Raw genomic sequence first — 17,372 nt, 5'->3', positions numbered from 1 at the left:
GCTGTAGCAATTAGGTTATTCACGCTTGTACGCCGGAAAGCGTAAGATAAAACGACACGCTTCCACAATTTGAGGGGCTAATGTGATTTATCCTTTGCATGAACTTACAAGCTACGCATTCTTTCAACGTCGCGCTTTCGTTACTCTTTTGACTTAATTGTCTGCTAAAAGCTACTACTGCTCCCAGTTAAATGTAAAAAAAAAAATGAGAGACCCCCAAACACGCAGCAAGAATCAAAGCACAATCATCTTTTCCCATTCAACATTTTGTACTTAGATAGATTCCAGGTCTCTTAACTGTTAATTTACGTGTTTTTTATATATATATGTTCCACAGCCTTAATCATCACACATCCACGACAGCAATATTCCGTAATGCTCTACTTTTGTTGGAATATTACGGGAGTTAAGTGAGTACTCAATTACATACTTAAATCGCATTTAATTTATCGTATCAATACACCGACAATTATTTCTTTCCTTGTATTTATATATCATATCTATTTTAACTTTAATTTTTCCAAAATATCAACTCCTGAACTGATAGACCTTTTTTATTTTTTTTTGAGTAGACTAATTAGACCAAAATTCAAAAAAAAAAAAAAAAAAAAAAACAAAGTACTGACAAAAGACACACGCACGCAAGTCACTGGCGCTTTAATTCAGGCCATCCCCTGTGCTATAAATTCCACTTGAAAGACCAGGGAAGAGTAGTTGCTGGTTGGCAGGCTAGTAGCAAGAACCCCTGAACATTTTCTCTTTACTACGAAGTAAACGTTCATCAACTTTCAAACTTTCTTATTAGTTTATCAGGAGATACAACAGATACTAGCACTAAGTTAATTAGCAGAAGAGATGGAAAGGCTTTCTGCAGGGCTGAGCCACCTCTTCATGACGGTCTTCCTTTACTGCTTCTCGGGATTCATGGTGATTCCGGCTATTACCGACGTAACCATGTCTGCTGTTTGTCCTGGAAAAGATGAATGCTCCTTGGCCATCTATCTAACTGGATTCCAGCAAGCGGTAACACCTTCTCGTCCCTTTATGCCCTGTTCTTCTTCCACATCCATGGTTTTTCTCCTCCCCCCCCCCCCTTACTCTATGTGGATATTTTGTTCTCAATTTCTGCATATAGACTTGTTTCAGTTCCAGAAAACCTCGACTCGACCTCCGGCTAGCTTAATACAGTCTGCATTGCCACCTTAAAAAAAAAAAAAAAAAAAAAACTCGAAGCGACCTCTCAACTACTGCTATTTACTGTTTAAAGGAGTGAACTAACAAAATGAAACAGAGAGACGTTTCAGTCGGGTTGAGCGATCATTTTATTTTATGTTCGGTCTTGTAGGCCGTCGTCGGGAATTCTTGCTATCTTTCTATTCCACTTCTTTATATCCAGCCCTGATGGCACTTGTACGTTTTACCTAATTAGCAAAAGCGAAGTGTTTAATCTTCTCATTAAGCAATTCCCAGTGTTGGATTTCCTTCTTGCGTAAGTATTATAATAACATGCTACAAATAGGAGGGTAATAACAATATTTTCTAAAATCCATAAACTCTCAATAATAATGTTTGGATTTCCTTCTTGCGTACGTATTAGTGAATGAATTAGCAGTCTGAGCTTGACGTTTATGATACTACATTTACAAATCTCCCATACATAGTACTGGAATCTTTGACAGTTCAGGGCGAATTAATCAGTGACTTGTCATCAAAGCAATAGCGCCCTTTTTTTAGAAGCCAGGGATCGCTATTTAATTTAGGCAGTCAAATAACGTTGTATCTGACCCAAAAAAAAAAAATAAAAATTAAGGTACCTGTATTTTAGTCTATACTATATGTAATTGGCAGGTACCTGTATTGAACGGTATAGATTTGTCGATTGTGGAAGGAACTGGGAGACCCGTGTTTTTTGGTCGTATATGTAGTTTAGGAAGCTTCATCATCCCCTCCCCTTTTCTTACAAGACAGCCCTTTCGGAAGTTTCCTTCAGCTCAAATCCAAAGCCAACCGACGCTTCCGGCACTTCCATTGGCTCTTGGTATATGAATAAGACACCAAGGACGGATGATGGGACACTTAAAATTTCACTGAGGAGCCCTATACCCATCCAAACCCCCCACCTCCCCCACCCCCCCCCCCTCCCCAACAACAAACAAAAACATTTACCACGTGTCTTAATTTATGACCGTGGATACTTGATCCAAATCATAATAATATTCTGATCGATGTCTTCACCCGCATTTGTATAGGTAAAACTCGTATGCTTCATATCTTCAGCCATTGTCGTAGTTGTAATGTACTCTAAGGAAAAAACAGTAAGTTGAATTTGTGAAGATAATTTCTTAATGAATAACTTACCAAGGCTGTCCAGGGAATCATACTCTTTTTTTGTTATTGCCTTAATTTATGACCATGCATGGCTGCATCATCCACACAATTCATATTTGGAAAGGATTTGCGTTTTTTCCACCCGACCCTCGCTGTCTGTGTCTCTCCGCTCCTAGAAAGTTTTCAACATGAATTTGCGTTTTTCCTTCTTCTTCTTCTTCTTTGGACAAAGCTCCAGAAATTTTACTACTCTTATTATCTTGCGGGTTCGGCCGGGATATATCCCTTTTGCCCCGTTTGTTACCTATTTTTGCTCCTCTCTCTTGTCTCTCTTTGACTGTTGATCAATTACAGAAGCATATCGCTGATTCTAAAGTTTCCAAATCTTCCTTGCTTTCGCTTTTCAAGAAGACCTTTATCATTTTAGACTGAGGAAAATGAATAATAACAGCCCTAACATATTGAGCGGGATCAGGTTCGGGAAATGAATAATAAATATGCGAAATACTTCTTATCCCGGCTTCTCATTAAGAAATGTATAGGAATCTCACAGGACGCTAATTTCTTGTAGTTTATTATCAAATGGATTATTTTTAGAGCCCATAAAATTAAACTAGAGGTACTAGTTCAAATCTCTCCCTTCCTTCTTTTTCTCGATTTTTAAATCCCACCCCCCTATTGGAAAAAAAAAAAAAAAAAGAGTTAACTCGGTATTATTTTATTTGGAGTCTGCTGATTAGAGGATTAAATATCCCATCATTGCAAAAATTAAAAGGTTCCGTTTGGGCTAATCGTCAAACGCTTTCCATGTAAACATATAGATGTTTCGTTGATTTTTTATTTTTGGTTGTCTTCATTTCATTCCGTGCTAGCATTTTCCTAGCTAGTGCATGAATACTCAATTGATTTGTTGACCCCTCTGTTCATTAATCCATCCACGCAAATGCAGATAATCGGACTGGGATCACTTGTGATGATGCCTCTGGTGGGGAATCTATCCGACAGATATGGGAGGAAAGTCATGCTGACGGTCCCCATGACTCTCTCCATTTTTCCTCTCGGTACCTCTTTCCCTATTGTCCCTCTCATAGTCTTCTTTATATATATGTATTATATCCATCCACATCCTCACAATTTATATATTTGTTGCTTTGCAAATTTTCTTTCCCAATTAATCATTTCACCTTTTTTTTTCCATAGTTTTTTTTTTTTTTGAAAAAGAAAATATCAATTAAACACACAATTGGTTCGGACTGCCAAATTCTCAAAACATACTTATTGACATGCCACACATTTCAAATCAGAAGCCACCTTTATGTCCCTTCTCGAAGTTGATTTAGTAGAACGGTAAAACCGGCCTAAGTTCTGACTTCAGGTTAACAGAGGGAAACAAATTTTCACTTAAAATGGTCAAAACCAGCAAATCTAAGAGATCACGCCTTTAGACTATTAAGAGAGAGATTTTTGGAGAAATAGATGAGATCACACCTTTGATCACTAGTAGCAACAAACATATAAAGAACCAAGAACCCTTTGCATTTTTCAAGGTGAAAAATCGCTGCTTTGGATGGAGTCCTCGATTTCAGATGCCCATACATATGTGTAGATAGTAATATAGAAGAAAAACCCTTTGCATATAAGAAAACAAGGACATGAGACGGATGGGAGGAGCAAACGTATTGAGCAGCGTAAACTTTAACTTTGAACCCAAAAGAGACTAATGCGACTGCTCATGTAAAGCAAAAGATTTCGTACATAGCAAAGCATACGAACTTATCTTACCCAAAGAAAGGAACAGAAAAAATGGATTCCCACTCTCTGTCTTTTCTTTTCACATCTCCATTTGCATCCCACTCAAAACAGATTCTTTTATTTCGCTTTTTTTTTTTTTTTTTTCCGGCTTGTGGGCTAACCAACCATGCAATTGCATAGTATTCTAGTTTTGTACTGGTTTTCTGCTTTACTTTGGAGAGCAGGGGTGCCGACGCTTCCTTTCTCCTTTTTCCTCTTCTTTTTTTTTTCCCCCTTCTTTTAATTTTCCTTTTGTGATTTTTGGGGGTCCATACGAGCCATTCCCTTTTAATTGTTGAGGTATGGGCCCTTTTTCTTTTTCAACCGAGTTACTTAGTTGACAAGGCTCGTCATATGGTCCAATCCCACCCCGCATTCGTTAGATCTTCATGTTTCAGCTTGTTTTGTCTCATAACAGACTAAGGATGGCCCAAACTAATAGCATTGAAACCCAACTTCACTTAAGAGAGTGGGCTAGTAGTCCAACAGTTGTTTCCGTGAGTTTGGGACTTTGGCCCCAATAAAATGACTGTTATTCGTCTTCAAATGACACCAAAAAAAAAAAAGAGCTATTTCTTTTTCTTTTTTGGCTAAAGTTCTAATGAAAAGCTGTAAAGTTATGTGGTTTTCACGCATACATATACAAACCAAATGGGAATTACGCTTTTTCCTGATAGTGATCAGATCTCTTTTAGGAGAAGACATTACACATTATAGGCTGCACGTAACAGCTGAAAATAGCTATGCCTTGAGAAAATACAAACCAATACTGTCACCTATAGTATTTTCTTAAAGGGACTATAGAATTTACCCCTTCTCAATGCCAACTTTTTTGATTCATTGTATTCCTCTACATAAAAGTTTCAGTACATGAAATTGAATAATCATTAAAACTTTGATCTCTGGGGGGATTTTTTTTTGGCTTTCTTGGGGATATATACATGGGGGGTGTGAAACTGAACTTCGTGAGCTGATGGTGGCAGCCGTATTGGCGTACAGCAGGACAAAAGGATTCTTCTATGCGTACTGTGTTCTGAGAACACTAATTTCCATGCTCACTGAAGGAAGTGTACAGTGCCTTGCTCTTGCCTACGTGGTAACTATTTCTACTTTCTATCTAACCCATTCCCTATAAATTTTTCTTGCCTTCCAGTTCCCACTTCAAATATTTTTGTTCAATTCCATTTGGACTAATGTCTTGCAACTCATAAAGTGATGGCACCAGAAAATGCAAACATCAGAGGTGATTAACAGAACCAACTAGTCTAAAAACTTGACAATTTGACGTTTTCTTTTTTGATCAGGCGGATAATGTACCAGAGAGCAAACGAGTTTCGATATTTGGAATCTTGTCGGGGATTGCTTCTTGTGCCTTTGTCTGCGGGAACCTCTCTACTCGTTTCCTTTCCACTTCTGCAGTTTTCCAGGTTCACCCCATATCTCAACGTTCTTTTTCGATACATTTATTCGATCATGGATTTGGCACAAAGATGGAGTTTCTGCTGATGGGTTCCTCAATCTTTGATTGGCTTTCGCTTGAATTAGGTTGCTGCAGGAGGAACGGTAATATCTTTGGTGTACATGAGAATGTTCCTTCCGGAGTCCATGTCGAGATCTTCTATTGTTTCAGAACAGGCAACGGAGACTGATTCTCTATTGGAAAAGTCTCCCAAAAAGACTTTGAAGCTCTTCAAGACGTTGCCTTCTTTGAAGGATACGATCAGCATGTTAAGGACTAGGTCAGCCTCCAATTTATCTTCAGAAGGATTTTTTATTTTTATTTTTTCAAATCTCCCCCGCAACTTTTTTGCCTGATATTGCTGTATCTGTTTAACTTGCATGTACTTTTTGCAAATGGCTTAGTTAATTCGTGTCAGTTTCACATGGTAGGTATTGAATTTTTTGTTTTTGTACCGTTTTTCAGCAAAACATTTTCACAGGCGGCTGTTATTTCGTTCTTCAGCACTGTTGCAGAAGTTGGTGCTCATTCTTCTCTATTGGTATGTTTCCTCGTACCACATCATGAATTGCAGCTTATATGATACAATTATTCATCCATTACTACAGTTTGAGAAACTGAACCTCATGTTCAACGATACCAGAAAGAGGTGTATCACTGGCTAAACATCATCGTTTGCTATAGCATAAGACAAGTTTTTCTGCAGATACCAATTTAACCGGCCTTCAGCCATATGTTATCCAACTATCCCTCTCTCGATATTATATTGTCTTCTTATTGTACTTCTTTTTCTCTCTCTTTTTTTTTTCAATTCTTAACTATGATAATCAGAATTTTTCTGGTGAAGGAAGCCCTTGTGGAATTCACCTACACTCACTCAATTTTATAGAAGCAAAAGAAGTCCTCCAATTATTTAGAAAGTATCAAACTGTGTAAAGGAAAAATAAGTTCAGATGGCTCTGATTTGATCCATGGTAGCAGTTTGCCCACATAATTGTCTTACGGCTCCTATACATGCAGAAATCTCGTATTAAAGTTCATGCTTTTTCTGTATTAACTATAATATGGATATGGATCTTGTTCTGCAGTACTACTTGAAGGCCCAATTTCACTTTGACAAAGATCAATTTGCTGATTTGATGATTATTAATGGGATTGCGGGGACAGTGTCACAGGTAGCCAGCCGAATCAGCTTTATTTGTTTGTTTTTATTTTCTTTAGACTTGTTATTCATCTGAAGTATGGTCATTTCTATTATTCAAAACTGTGCAGCTGATTTTCATGCCCATATTAGCTGCTGCTGTTGGAGAAGCTAAGCTACTTTCAGTGGGGCTCTTTTTTAGCTGTCTGAATGTACGAAATTTCTAAGTTTGCACTTAATTTCATTTACTGCATCGTCCCCTTGTCTTTGCCATTTCCATCATACTTGGAGCAGAAGATAGGGGTTAAAAAAAAAAAAAAAAAAAACTGTTTTTCACACATTTCTATCACATACCTTGTTGGTGAAAGTATCCAGGGGCTGTATCTGACAAACGTATGCTTGAATGCAGATGTTGCTTTACAGCATTGCGTGGGCATCCTGGGTAATTGATTGATGCTTTCCCTAACAATGCCATTTTATTCGAGTCTCTGTGTCAAACTCTTGACTCCCTGTTGGGCGCCTAACTGATGGCATTTGCTATCTTCTTCCTTATCTTGCTTAGCCTTATCTTAGCTAATTGCATGGAGACTTGCAGGTTCCATATGCTGCAGCTTTACTCTCTCTGGTGGCTATTTTTGCCATGCCGTGTGTAAGTCTGTTGCTTCTTTACGTATTGCATTCCTTTCCATTCAATAAGCATGTCATATTCATTGCACTTACCTTATTTTGCAGTTACGGAGCATTGCATCCAAAGAAATTGGGCCCTGTGAACAGGTTACTTCTCAGAAATTTTGGCTGGAGATTTGCTGAATCTTTGCTTGAACACGTTTAATTATTCTTGTCATTATCCATCGTGATGAAACTGAAATTAGAGTGCTGTTGAAGTTCATATCTTGCCATATATAATTTGTTATTTACAGTGCTTGCGTGTTGAGTTATATTCAGCATAATGACAAATGAGGATGAGAGGGAACTAGAGAACAGATAAAGAACAGGAAATGAAATCACCAATAACGGTTGAATCTTCAAATTGGTTATGATCACTTAAAAGGATTGCCTCGTGCTTGGCAGCTTCCTTCGGATAGATTGGTTATGTTTCAATATAGCAGCTTCCTGGCAGAACATTTGACTGGAGTTCATTGTCAGTATTGAACTTGATCACGGTTTCCTGATTCACTACTATTTTTACTCCATTCCATTCCAGGGGAAGGCTCAAGGGTGCCTTACGGGCATATGCTCTTTCGCCCAGGTTGTTTGTCCATTGGCTTTCAGTCCTTTGACAGGTATTTGAAGTTTGTTTCATCTTCTTTGACGTGTTATGATGATGGACCGCAATGTTGACATTATGAATCTTGGACGTTTCAGCTTTGTTTCTTTCGGAAAGTGCGCCATTTCATTTTCCCGGATTCAGCATCTTGTGTGCTGCCTTTGCTGCGGTGAGTGTTTCAATGCAATTATCTCGAACAAGCCTTTTCTTTTGATGCAAATTGACACTTCTGGGAGGACTGGAAGCCTTGTACTTCATGAAATTTCCTGATGTCATTAGGAGCTGCAGCTCATCTTAATCAGGATTTGTTTAGTTTGATGTGATGAGCTCAATCGTCTAACCACAAATACTAAGCGCGATTTTTTCTTCAGAACTTTTTAAGTTAATTGAACATTGGCATCCCCATGCGGCTAGTGTGAGCCAGAACTAGATGCATGGCACTTCATGGATTATCTACATGCTCATCTAAAAAATTTTCACCTTTTTATGCTTGTGACGATCTCAGAATGAAAGATTTTTGTATGCTTTTGGGCAGATGATAGCCTTTGCACAGAGTATCGCAGTAAGGACAGCACAACCAGGTTGCACTGTTGAGGATTTCAGCTCTGTGGAGCCTTAGCTTTACAGAAACTGAGCACAGTGGCTAAATTATAGAGTAACTGTCATCTCTTGTTTCAAGTTTTATTAGCTGTATTTAAGGTAGAGCTGTGATTTGACGAGAAAGGAAAGGAAAGTGACCAAAAAGACGTGTTTTCTGTCATTTGGGAGTCTTTAAGGGGCGGAAAAGCATATGATTTGGACGGATGGGCTGGTGCTGCCATGCTTCCTATAAAAGTTTTTGGGTGGAAGGAAAGCTGAGAATGCCTGATAATAATAATAATGTTTTTTGAATATCCATTTTGTCTTCAAATGCGTGTTGAACAAATTTGTGTTGACATCTATATGAAAAATCATGTCATTTGTCATTTCTTACTTTTAACTCCCAAACAAATTCTAAAATCTTTTCTCTTCTTTTATTTTCTTTCATAACTTAACATTCCCCATCTTTTCTTTTCCTTCATTTTCTTCAGAGCTGGTATGCATGCATTAACCCGTTTGGACAGCCGTTTTCCGTGATCATATTTGTCTGTTACCTTTTTCTCACGTACATTAAATCGCTACAGTAATTTTTCTACAAAAAAAAAAAATTCCAAGAAAATGCAATCCAAACAAGAAAATATATTCTTTTCTCGTTTATGGATCTGTTAGTAATAATTCCCCTGCAATCAATAGGTTCTGAGCTAGTATTGCTGGCAATCCTTTCCTTTATAGCCAGCAACATGCTTGTTCTTGGTTTCTTCATATTGCATCCTACATTCACTTCAAATTTTGAGAGCTTGTTTTATGCAAATTGGCCATGAGAGGAAAAATATTCAATCCTGGATTCCCATTCCTTAATTAAAACTTGAGAGCTACAAGAGAACGCATCCCAATTCTTTTGTTTTCGAAGATCATCAGGTGATCATGGCGAAGGCACTTCTTTCTGCGTCCATGCTCCATATCAGGCAGGAACTTTGACAATTACCAATCTATTTACAAAACCTTATTCCGAGTGGATGATATAACAACCGGTTAGAAAGCAGGAAGAAGAGTTCATCTGGCGTCTTCTTCCACCATACACGGTCAGCCAGTAGATAACTATCTGCCACCAATTGGCTGAACAGTGACTTTAAATTATGGTCCCCTTAGATTGGTTTCGGATCGATGTTTCATTTATTCGTGCGTGAATTTAAACTAGTTGGGTCTGCTGCGAGTTCTTTTCGTTTCAAAAAAAAAAAAATAATACCGTAGATAACTATCTACCACCAGATGATTATTTTTATTAACTTTCCTTACCTACGTCTTCTTATTTACTATCCACATGCATAATAATGACCGGAAGTTAAAGTTAAATCTTTTGTGTAGCAACTACAATAATGTCTCGCCACTCAATTTAATGTAACCTTATCCCTTTTGTTCTTTTATTTGTCGAGTGAACGAGACTTAATTCCTTTTTAAAGAAGTAGATGTAGAAGTAGTTTACCAACATCAGTCAAAAAAGAGCACCAAAGGGCAAAAAAAATTATTATAACTTACATTTGCAAGATAGATTTTTGCTGCTAAAAGAAGTGTGAATATTCCCTTTTTTTCTTTGATCCAGTAAAAGAAGTGAATACTCCCATCCTCGGGGGAAGACTTTTGCAGTCAAAACATCATTACCACCGTCGTTTACAGAAGAGAAAGCCGTCGTAGACGCCGACTTTGCTCATCAAATCAAATGAAAGTTGACCATTTTTCCAGCATGCAAAAGTCCACGTGTACAGCGTCATTTCCCACTATCCTTTCTATATATGTCATTATATTATTACTAACCGCCTTCGCCCTGCCGTTGCCAACTCCATTTGCCCAACCGTTTGCTCCGACTGAGAAACCAAAGATCACAAACTCCCAATCAAACCGTCCCCTCCCTCCTGCATCATTTATCCTCCTCCTCTTTCTCCGCCGGTAGCCAGCCAGCCAGCCAGCCAGCCACCCCATTGTCAACAATATCCTCGAGAGAAGCAACAATTTACAATTTTGTCGATCATTTATTCTCCCAATGGCGGATGGTGAGTCGCAAGAGAATGCTGCTAACGTCATATATCTCCATGGAGACCTTGATCTCAATATTCTGGAAGCTCGGTTCTTGCCCAATATGGACCTAGTCTCCGAGCATCTCCGGCGATGCTTCACGGCATTCGACGTCTGCCGGAGACCATTCGCGGCTCGCCGGAAGACGCATCGCCACAGAAGGATTATCACCAGCGATCCTTACGTCACCGTCTGCCTGGCCGGAGCTACAGTGGCGCGTACCCGGGTGATCCCCAATTCCCAGGACCCCATCTGGAACGAGCATTTCAAGATCCCATTGGCCCACCCGGTTTCCCAGGTGGAGTTTCAGGTCAAGGATAATGATGTTTTCGGAGCGGATTTCATCGGCGTCGCAACCGTCCCGGCTCAGAGACTTGTCTCCGGCGAAATCATTGATGATTGGTTTCCGATCATTGGGCCCTACGGCAAGCCTCCGAAGCCGGATACAGCTGTGCGGCTAAAGATGAAATTCACCAAGTGCGAAGACAGCCCTTTACACAGCCGGGGAGTAGCAGAGAATCATGGGCTGAAAGAGAGTTATTTTCCGGTGAGGCCCGGAGGGGGAGTGACTCTGTATCAGGATGCTCACGTGCCAGATGGGATGTTGCCGGAAATTAAATTGGATGAGAAGAGAATATTTGAGCACGAAAATTGTTGGGAAGATATCTGTCATGCAATATTGGAGGCTCATCATCTGGTTTATATAGTGGGATGGTCTATCTATCACAAGGTGAAGTTGGTTAGAGAGCCAAGCAAGCCTTTGCCGAGCGGCGGGAATTTGAGTCTCGGGGAGTTGCTCAAGTACAAGTCCCAGGAGGGGGTTAGGGTGTTATTGTTGGTTTGGGATGACAAGACTTCTCACAGCAAGTTCTTTATTAACACTGTAAGATTTCCGGTTCCTTCTTCCCCCACTTTCTTGTCGTACTTAACAAAGGAACGTAGGAGAGTCTCACTCCGTAGGAAATTCAAAAAGAATTTTAAGGGCAGCATTTTCAAGTCCACCAGTCAAATGAATAAATTTAGGGCTTTTCGTCTTGGTTACGAGAATTTTCAACACTCTAAAACACTTAAAAAAAAAAAAACAGAAGCAGCTCTAAAATGCTACTCCTGCTAAATAGGAAAAAGAGTAGCTTTTCCCTTTCTGGGACCATCCACATATGCTTATGTGTCAGAGCCATGTTTGGCAAGCAAGGCAAAGTTTGTCTGTGAATTTCCATCTAGGCTACAAGCTCTGGACTGCTTCTGGAAAGTAATATGCTTAGCAATCCCTGCGCTATTTGCATCTCAATTAAGCACTTGCTAGCTTCCTACTTACCCAGGATAGGAAGAGCCGATCAGTTAGTTTCCTATCAATAAGATCAATGCCACATCAAAATCAGAACATAAAAGAAACAGTTAGTTTCTCTAAAAAAACAGTTTTTAGCTTGCATATTGAATTAATTCTTGCTCCTCAAACTTAGTTTATTTCGATACTTTGACCATTGCTTCACTAGCCAATTGCCTTTGTTTACATCACACATGAGGTTTTGGTAATGAGGAATGAGAGATTAATTTCCACTAACAGATAATCTTTGAGTTAGACTACTTCAAATTTTATTCTTTTAAGTTCTTTGACCACTAATGCCAAGAATGTGCTTCTGTCTGTGTCTTCACTACGTGCTAATATTGATGTTCTTGTCAGCCGTAGATCCTTTTGGAGTTCACACTGATCAATTTCTTTTACGAATTCTCACTGATAGCAAAAGGTACATGTATCCCAAAATCTAATTATTGCGCACTTGATTGTGCAGGGAGGAGTGATGCAAACTCATGATGAAGAAACTTGGAAGTTTTTCAAGCACTCCTCTGTTACTTGTGTGCTATCACCTCGATATGCTAGCAGTAAGCTCAGCATTTTCAAGCAGCAGGCATGCTTTATTTCGTTACCTAACATTCACTATCCTTTGTTGCATGAAAATGTAGCTTTAAAACAACAGTACTTGTAAATTTAAGAAGCACAAATACCCGATGCGACTGACTGCAGGTTTAGGTCACCAAACTCAACACCTCTGTAGTTTCCTGGGCTTGACTACATCTATTTGTGCATTCCCTTCCTTGCATTTTGTGGGGGTGGTTGTGAATCAGTGCCACAGCAGCCCTTCTTTCCTCATTTTCCGGGGTTAACATGCCCATTCTTGATTTGAATTTCATTTCATTATTTGAGACCTAAACAGAGCTACAATAATAACTATTCAAGTTGATTGTTTTTTTTCTGGTATTTGCAAATTGCAATTCAAGATACTGTCTGAAATAAAGTTTCCAATATAAAACTATCTCGAGTCTTTGTTGAAGTTTCCAATTAAATGAATGATGTAAGCTCAATAATGACATTAGGCGGGAATTATGGCCGCTTCTCCTGCTCCATATACAGTAAATTTAAACAGCATTAGGCTGACTCAATCAAAGATTCATTTTCTGACCTCTCATCACTTTTTTAGTCCACAATTATCCATTCATTTCCTGACATGGTGTCAGCAAATTACCTGTATCCTATCCACCAGTAATCAAGTTAAATCAACATTGATGCATGAAGACCAAGATGCAACTTTATGTTGTTCCAAGGGGCCTCTAGCTGACCTCCTGGAAGTAATATGCTTAAAGGACCTCTTTTCATGTCCTTAAAGACTTTGACAAAGTTTGATAAAAAAATTTTAAGCATCCAGAATTCAGCCATATTATCCATCAAAAACATCGGGAATCCGAGAGTATCAACCTTACTTTTAGGATGGAATTTCATGGAATCTTAGCCACCTAATTGTTCTTTGCCTATTATCAGGAGTTCCCCTTTTCAAGACGGCAAATTTTGTGTTTAAATTTTTTTCAGGTGGTTGGGACCCTATACACACACCATCAAAAATGCGTGATTGTGGACACACAAGCCCATGGAAATAACAGGAAGATAAGTGCATTTATTGGAGGCCTTGACCTCTGTGATGGGCGCTATGATACACCTCAGCATAGACTCTGTCGTGATCTTGACACTGTTTTTGTGGATGACTACCACAATCCAACTTTTGCTGTAAGTAATTGCGAAACTCGAACTTCCTTCTTACTTTGCGGTCCTCTAGCTTTCCAACATTAAATGCTTGATTTGGAGCTCGCAGATACTTGAACTCACTGGACAGGCATTTCTGACTTGAGCTTATAAAACTACATCTTTTTTGCTTCCCCCAGGCAAAGCTAGTTGGATTGTTCTAGCATTGCTTCTCAATGCACCGGCTATATGGAGCTAGTCATGTAGGATAAGTAATATTTGTGTTGCAAGAAGAATCTTGGCCGTACAATAGTGGTTCTTGATCTATTGCCCACTTTATGTCTTTAACCTGCTTAAAATGTGCCTATAGCACCACCAAATCAATTCATCATTTCCTTTACTTGCTTGTTGTTTGCTTGATACAAATTCCAAAAGATCATGCTTGTTTCATGTTGCTTCAGATGCACAGTTATGGACTCTTTACTAGGATGGATTTTATCTCTCATCTTCTTCATTTTAATAGGCAGGAACTAAGGGTCCCAGACAACCATGGCATGATTTACATTGCAAAATTGAAGGACCTGCTGCATATGATGTTCTCACAAACTTTGAACAACGTTGGAGAAAAGCTACAAAATGGTCAAAGTTTGGAAGGCGTTTTAAAAAGATTACTCATTGGCATGATGATGCTTTACTGAAAATTGAGAGGATCTCTTGGATAATTAGTCCATCCTCATCTGTTCCAAATGATGATCCTTCACTACAGATTACCACAGAAGATGATCCCGAAAATTGGCATGTTCAGGTCCATTTGACTGCATTTCTTCTTGAAATCCAGATTGTTTATTCTTTGTGATGTAAACTTGAATCAAGTCTTGGTTGACAGGTTTTCCGATCAATAGATTCAGGTTCTGTGAAAGGATTTCCCAAGAATGTTAAAGAAGTCGAGGCTCAGGTGTTGTTGCTTTATTAATTGATTCAATATGTACAAGATTAGCAATGCATCTACATTGCATCTGAAAATTGGGTTCACTTCTGCATTCAAGTGCTTTCTTAATCAGTAACAGCTAGTTCTCCGCTTAATTGCAGAATTTAGTCTGTGCTAAAGATCTTGTAATAGACAGGAGTATTCAGATGGCTTATATTCAGGCAATCAGATCTGCCCAGCACTTCATTTACATCGAGAATCAGTATTTTCTTGGGTCATCTTTTGCTTGGCCTTCCTATAAAGATGCAGGTAAATCTTTCTCAGATGCTGCTACTGGGGAATGGAACAACTCACAAACTGATTTGTGTGTTGCTCCCGAGAAGTGCTATAAATCTTGAATGTATGACAGCACTTAGGATGCATTTCTTCCAATTCACAATCTCAAGCAGCTATTCATAGTTGATGGAGCTTTATTTGTCTTGATGTCCAAGTGATACGTTGGCACATTGACCACGCAATCTCTATATGGATATGTCAGGTGCTGATAACTTAATTCCAATGGAGATTGCACTAAAGATTGCTAGTAAAATAAGGGCAAAGGAGAGATTTTCTGTTTACGTGGTTATCCCAATGTGGCCTGAGGGTGCCCCCACTTCTGCCTCAGTGCAAGAAATTCTGTATTGGCAGGTAATGCTGCATAAAACTTTTGCACTCTAAACAGAAACAAGAGACTGCTTTATTGTCATTGCAGAAGATTTTTAACAACCCAATGGGTGTAATCGTTGCATTTATTGACTGCTTTCTCAATGTATGAACACCATTCTTTTTAGATGATTTATATAGTCAAATTCTTACTCCAATGGCAATACAGAAGAGATGGCTGCTTGATGCGCATGCTAATGTTGTGAAAGCTTTGACTATAAGGCTGTCAATACTCTGTTTAAGTTCACCTTTATACTCGAATTAATTCATTAAGTTTTGGTGAATGCATTCAAGTCCTAATAGGACTTCAGTTTTTTCTCCTCCTGGTAATCTCCCAAGGAAACATGGCATGCCAAAATATGTAAAGTAACTTATAGTGCAAGATTCTTTTGCATACATTGGTGAAGCACTTCTCGAACTCATGCATTTCTACTTTGGGTTTCAGGGTCAGACAATGCAAATGATGTATGGCATCATAGCAAAGGAGCTGAAATCCTCAGGGCTTGAGAACTCAGATCCTACTGACTACCTAAATTTCTATTGTCTTGGCAATCGGGAGGAATGGCATGAAGAATCCAATTCAGCTGCTAAAGTTTCATCTAGTGGTGAAGTGGTAACGATAATGCACTTAACCCTTTACAAGCCACGCACCCTGCAAACTTTGGGTTTCCCTTACTATGTTCGCTGTACAAAAGAGGAATTTCTGGTTTATGACTTGTTCTTTTTTTTCCCCATTAAAATACTGTCATGCTCAGTATCCTGCAAGAAAACCTGAATTATCTAATCTTGATGATGGATTAAATGAAAGGAACAAAAATTTATGCTGACAGAAAAAAGACCTGCTAGCAAATTGTCCAGATTCTTGTTCGGTGATGCTGTATGACACTCCTTAACACCAATCCTTTTAGGAAATGAGACTTTAGATAGTTGTATCCATATTGGGAGCTACATTATCATTTGAAACAACAATTATTGCTGCTTGATATATACAAGGAATTGTGTTTTTGACTACTTGGAAGTAATTTGGAATGATTAAACTCCCTCAGGCCTCGGCTTCACAAAAATATCGGCGCTTTATGATATATGTCCATGCCAAAGGAATGATAGTAGATGATGAGTACGTGATATTAGGGTCTGCCAACATTAATCAACGATCTATGGCTGGTTCAAGAGACACAGAGATTGCCATGGGTGCATATCAACCCCATTACACATGGTCCAAGAAACAAAAACATCCAAATGGCCAGGTTAGTTTTTGATAATCTTCTTTGTAGCCGCCAATTCACTTTGAAATATCAAGTGCCAAGACAAATTAAGAACATGAAGTCAACACCTTTTCAGATAACCACAAGTATCTTATCTTGTGTTTTGCGTACTCAAACTTATATCCATTTTGGCATTTAGAAACAGTGCTGTTTATGTTGAATTACTTGTCACTCTAATTAGTCGTCGTCTAAGAAACAGAGTTGATCAGGTTGTGAGAAACATGTTTGCAGATATACGGGTACAGGATGTCTTTATGGGCTGAACATTTGGGAGAGATGGATGACTGCTTTATGAAACCTGAGAGTTTGAAATGCGTGCAGCATGTCAACAAGATTGCCAAAGATAACTGGAAGAAATTCACGGCAGAGAAATTCACTCCATTGCAGGGCCATCTTCTTCAATACCCTTTGGAAGTTGATGGCGATGGAAAGGTGAAACCTATGCCCGATTATGAAACTTTTCCGGATGTTGGTGGAAAGGTGCTGGGGGCACATTCTACTCTCCCAGACGCTTTGACTACATAACCTCAAGTAGCTTGGGGTTCTATACGTCTGCATAAGGTCCAATCTATTCACTTTTGCACCCAGCCAGAATACTCGTAGGAAAGATTTCCCGAAGGTAAAAGCACCAAACAAAATAAGGCTTGTCAAATTGACAATGTACCATGGCCTGTAACTGTAACGTGTAAATTATTCTTTTGCCGCCTACCGGGTTGGGCTTAATATTATTAAGTTCTTTTTCCTTTCCCTGATTCTTTGCTACAGGTATGCGTGAAATAATCTCAATGTGATCTTTACTATAAAGCCCAGGTTGTATCTTATGAGTTCG

At 39.0% G+C, this 17,372-nt stretch overlaps 2 protein-coding genes across 2 annotated transcripts; both read left to right on the top strand.

Annotated features, from left to right (window-relative positions):
* The first annotated feature begins 716 nt into the window (after nt 1-716).
* LOC113712114 (uncharacterized) lies at nt 717-8,951 on the top strand. Its single transcript, XM_072066885.1, has 14 exons — nt 717-1,023; nt 3,278-3,389; nt 5,103-5,215; nt 5,424-5,546; nt 5,665-5,858; nt 6,044-6,119; nt 6,667-6,753; nt 6,851-6,931; nt 7,129-7,161; nt 7,315-7,368; nt 7,452-7,493; nt 7,924-8,002; nt 8,085-8,155; nt 8,522-8,951. Exons 1-14 carry the CDS (start codon nt 856-858, stop codon nt 8,603-8,605), a joined length of 1,317 nt encoding a protein of 438 aa, XP_071922986.1. The 5' UTR covers nt 717-855; the 3' UTR covers nt 8,606-8,951.
* Nucleotides 8,952-10,384: 1,433 nt separating this feature from the next.
* Nucleotides 10,385-17,295, top strand: LOC140015051 (phospholipase D delta-like). Its single transcript, XM_072066884.1, has 10 exons — nt 10,385-11,518; nt 12,426-12,542; nt 13,499-13,693; nt 14,172-14,453; nt 14,535-14,603; nt 14,738-14,885; nt 15,115-15,263; nt 15,724-15,891; nt 16,325-16,525; nt 16,775-17,295. Exons 1-10 carry the CDS (start codon nt 10,604-10,606, stop codon nt 17,066-17,068), a joined length of 2,538 nt encoding a protein of 845 aa, XP_071922985.1. The 5' UTR covers nt 10,385-10,603; the 3' UTR covers nt 17,069-17,295.
* Nucleotides 17,296-17,372: the final 77 nt, after the last annotated feature.

This window comes from Coffea arabica, chromosome 10e (assembly GCF_036785885.1).
Source record: "Coffea arabica cultivar ET-39 chromosome 10e, Coffea Arabica ET-39 HiFi, whole genome shotgun sequence".
Classification (NCBI taxonomy): domain Eukaryota; kingdom Viridiplantae; phylum Streptophyta; class Magnoliopsida; order Gentianales; family Rubiaceae; genus Coffea; species Coffea arabica.
This window is presented reverse-complemented; position numbering and strand designations above follow the sequence as displayed.

Excerpts from the sequence above, each read along its gene's own strand:
- LOC113712114 (XM_072066885.1), top strand. The coding sequence starts at position 856 with ATGGAAAGGCTTTCTGCAGGGCTGAGCCACCTCTTCATGACGGTCTTC. Across the intron at positions 6,120-6,666 it reads GTGCTCATTCTTCTCTATTG|TACTACTTGAAGGCCCAATT; the intron begins GTATGTTTCCTC and ends CTTGTTCTGCAG. Across the intron at positions 6,932-7,128 it reads TCTTTTTTAGCTGTCTGAAT|ATGTTGCTTTACAGCATTGC; the intron begins GTACGAAATTTC and ends GCTTGAATGCAG.
- LOC140015051 (XM_072066884.1), top strand. The coding sequence starts at position 10,604 with ATGGCGGATGGTGAGTCGCAAGAGAATGCTGCTAACGTCATATATCTC. Across the intron at positions 14,604-14,737 it reads TTAAAGAAGTCGAGGCTCAG|AATTTAGTCTGTGCTAAAGA; the intron begins GTGTTGTTGCTT and ends GCTTAATTGCAG. Across the intron at positions 15,892-16,324 it reads TTTCATCTAGTGGTGAAGTG|GCCTCGGCTTCACAAAAATA; the intron begins GTAACGATAATG and ends AAACTCCCTCAG.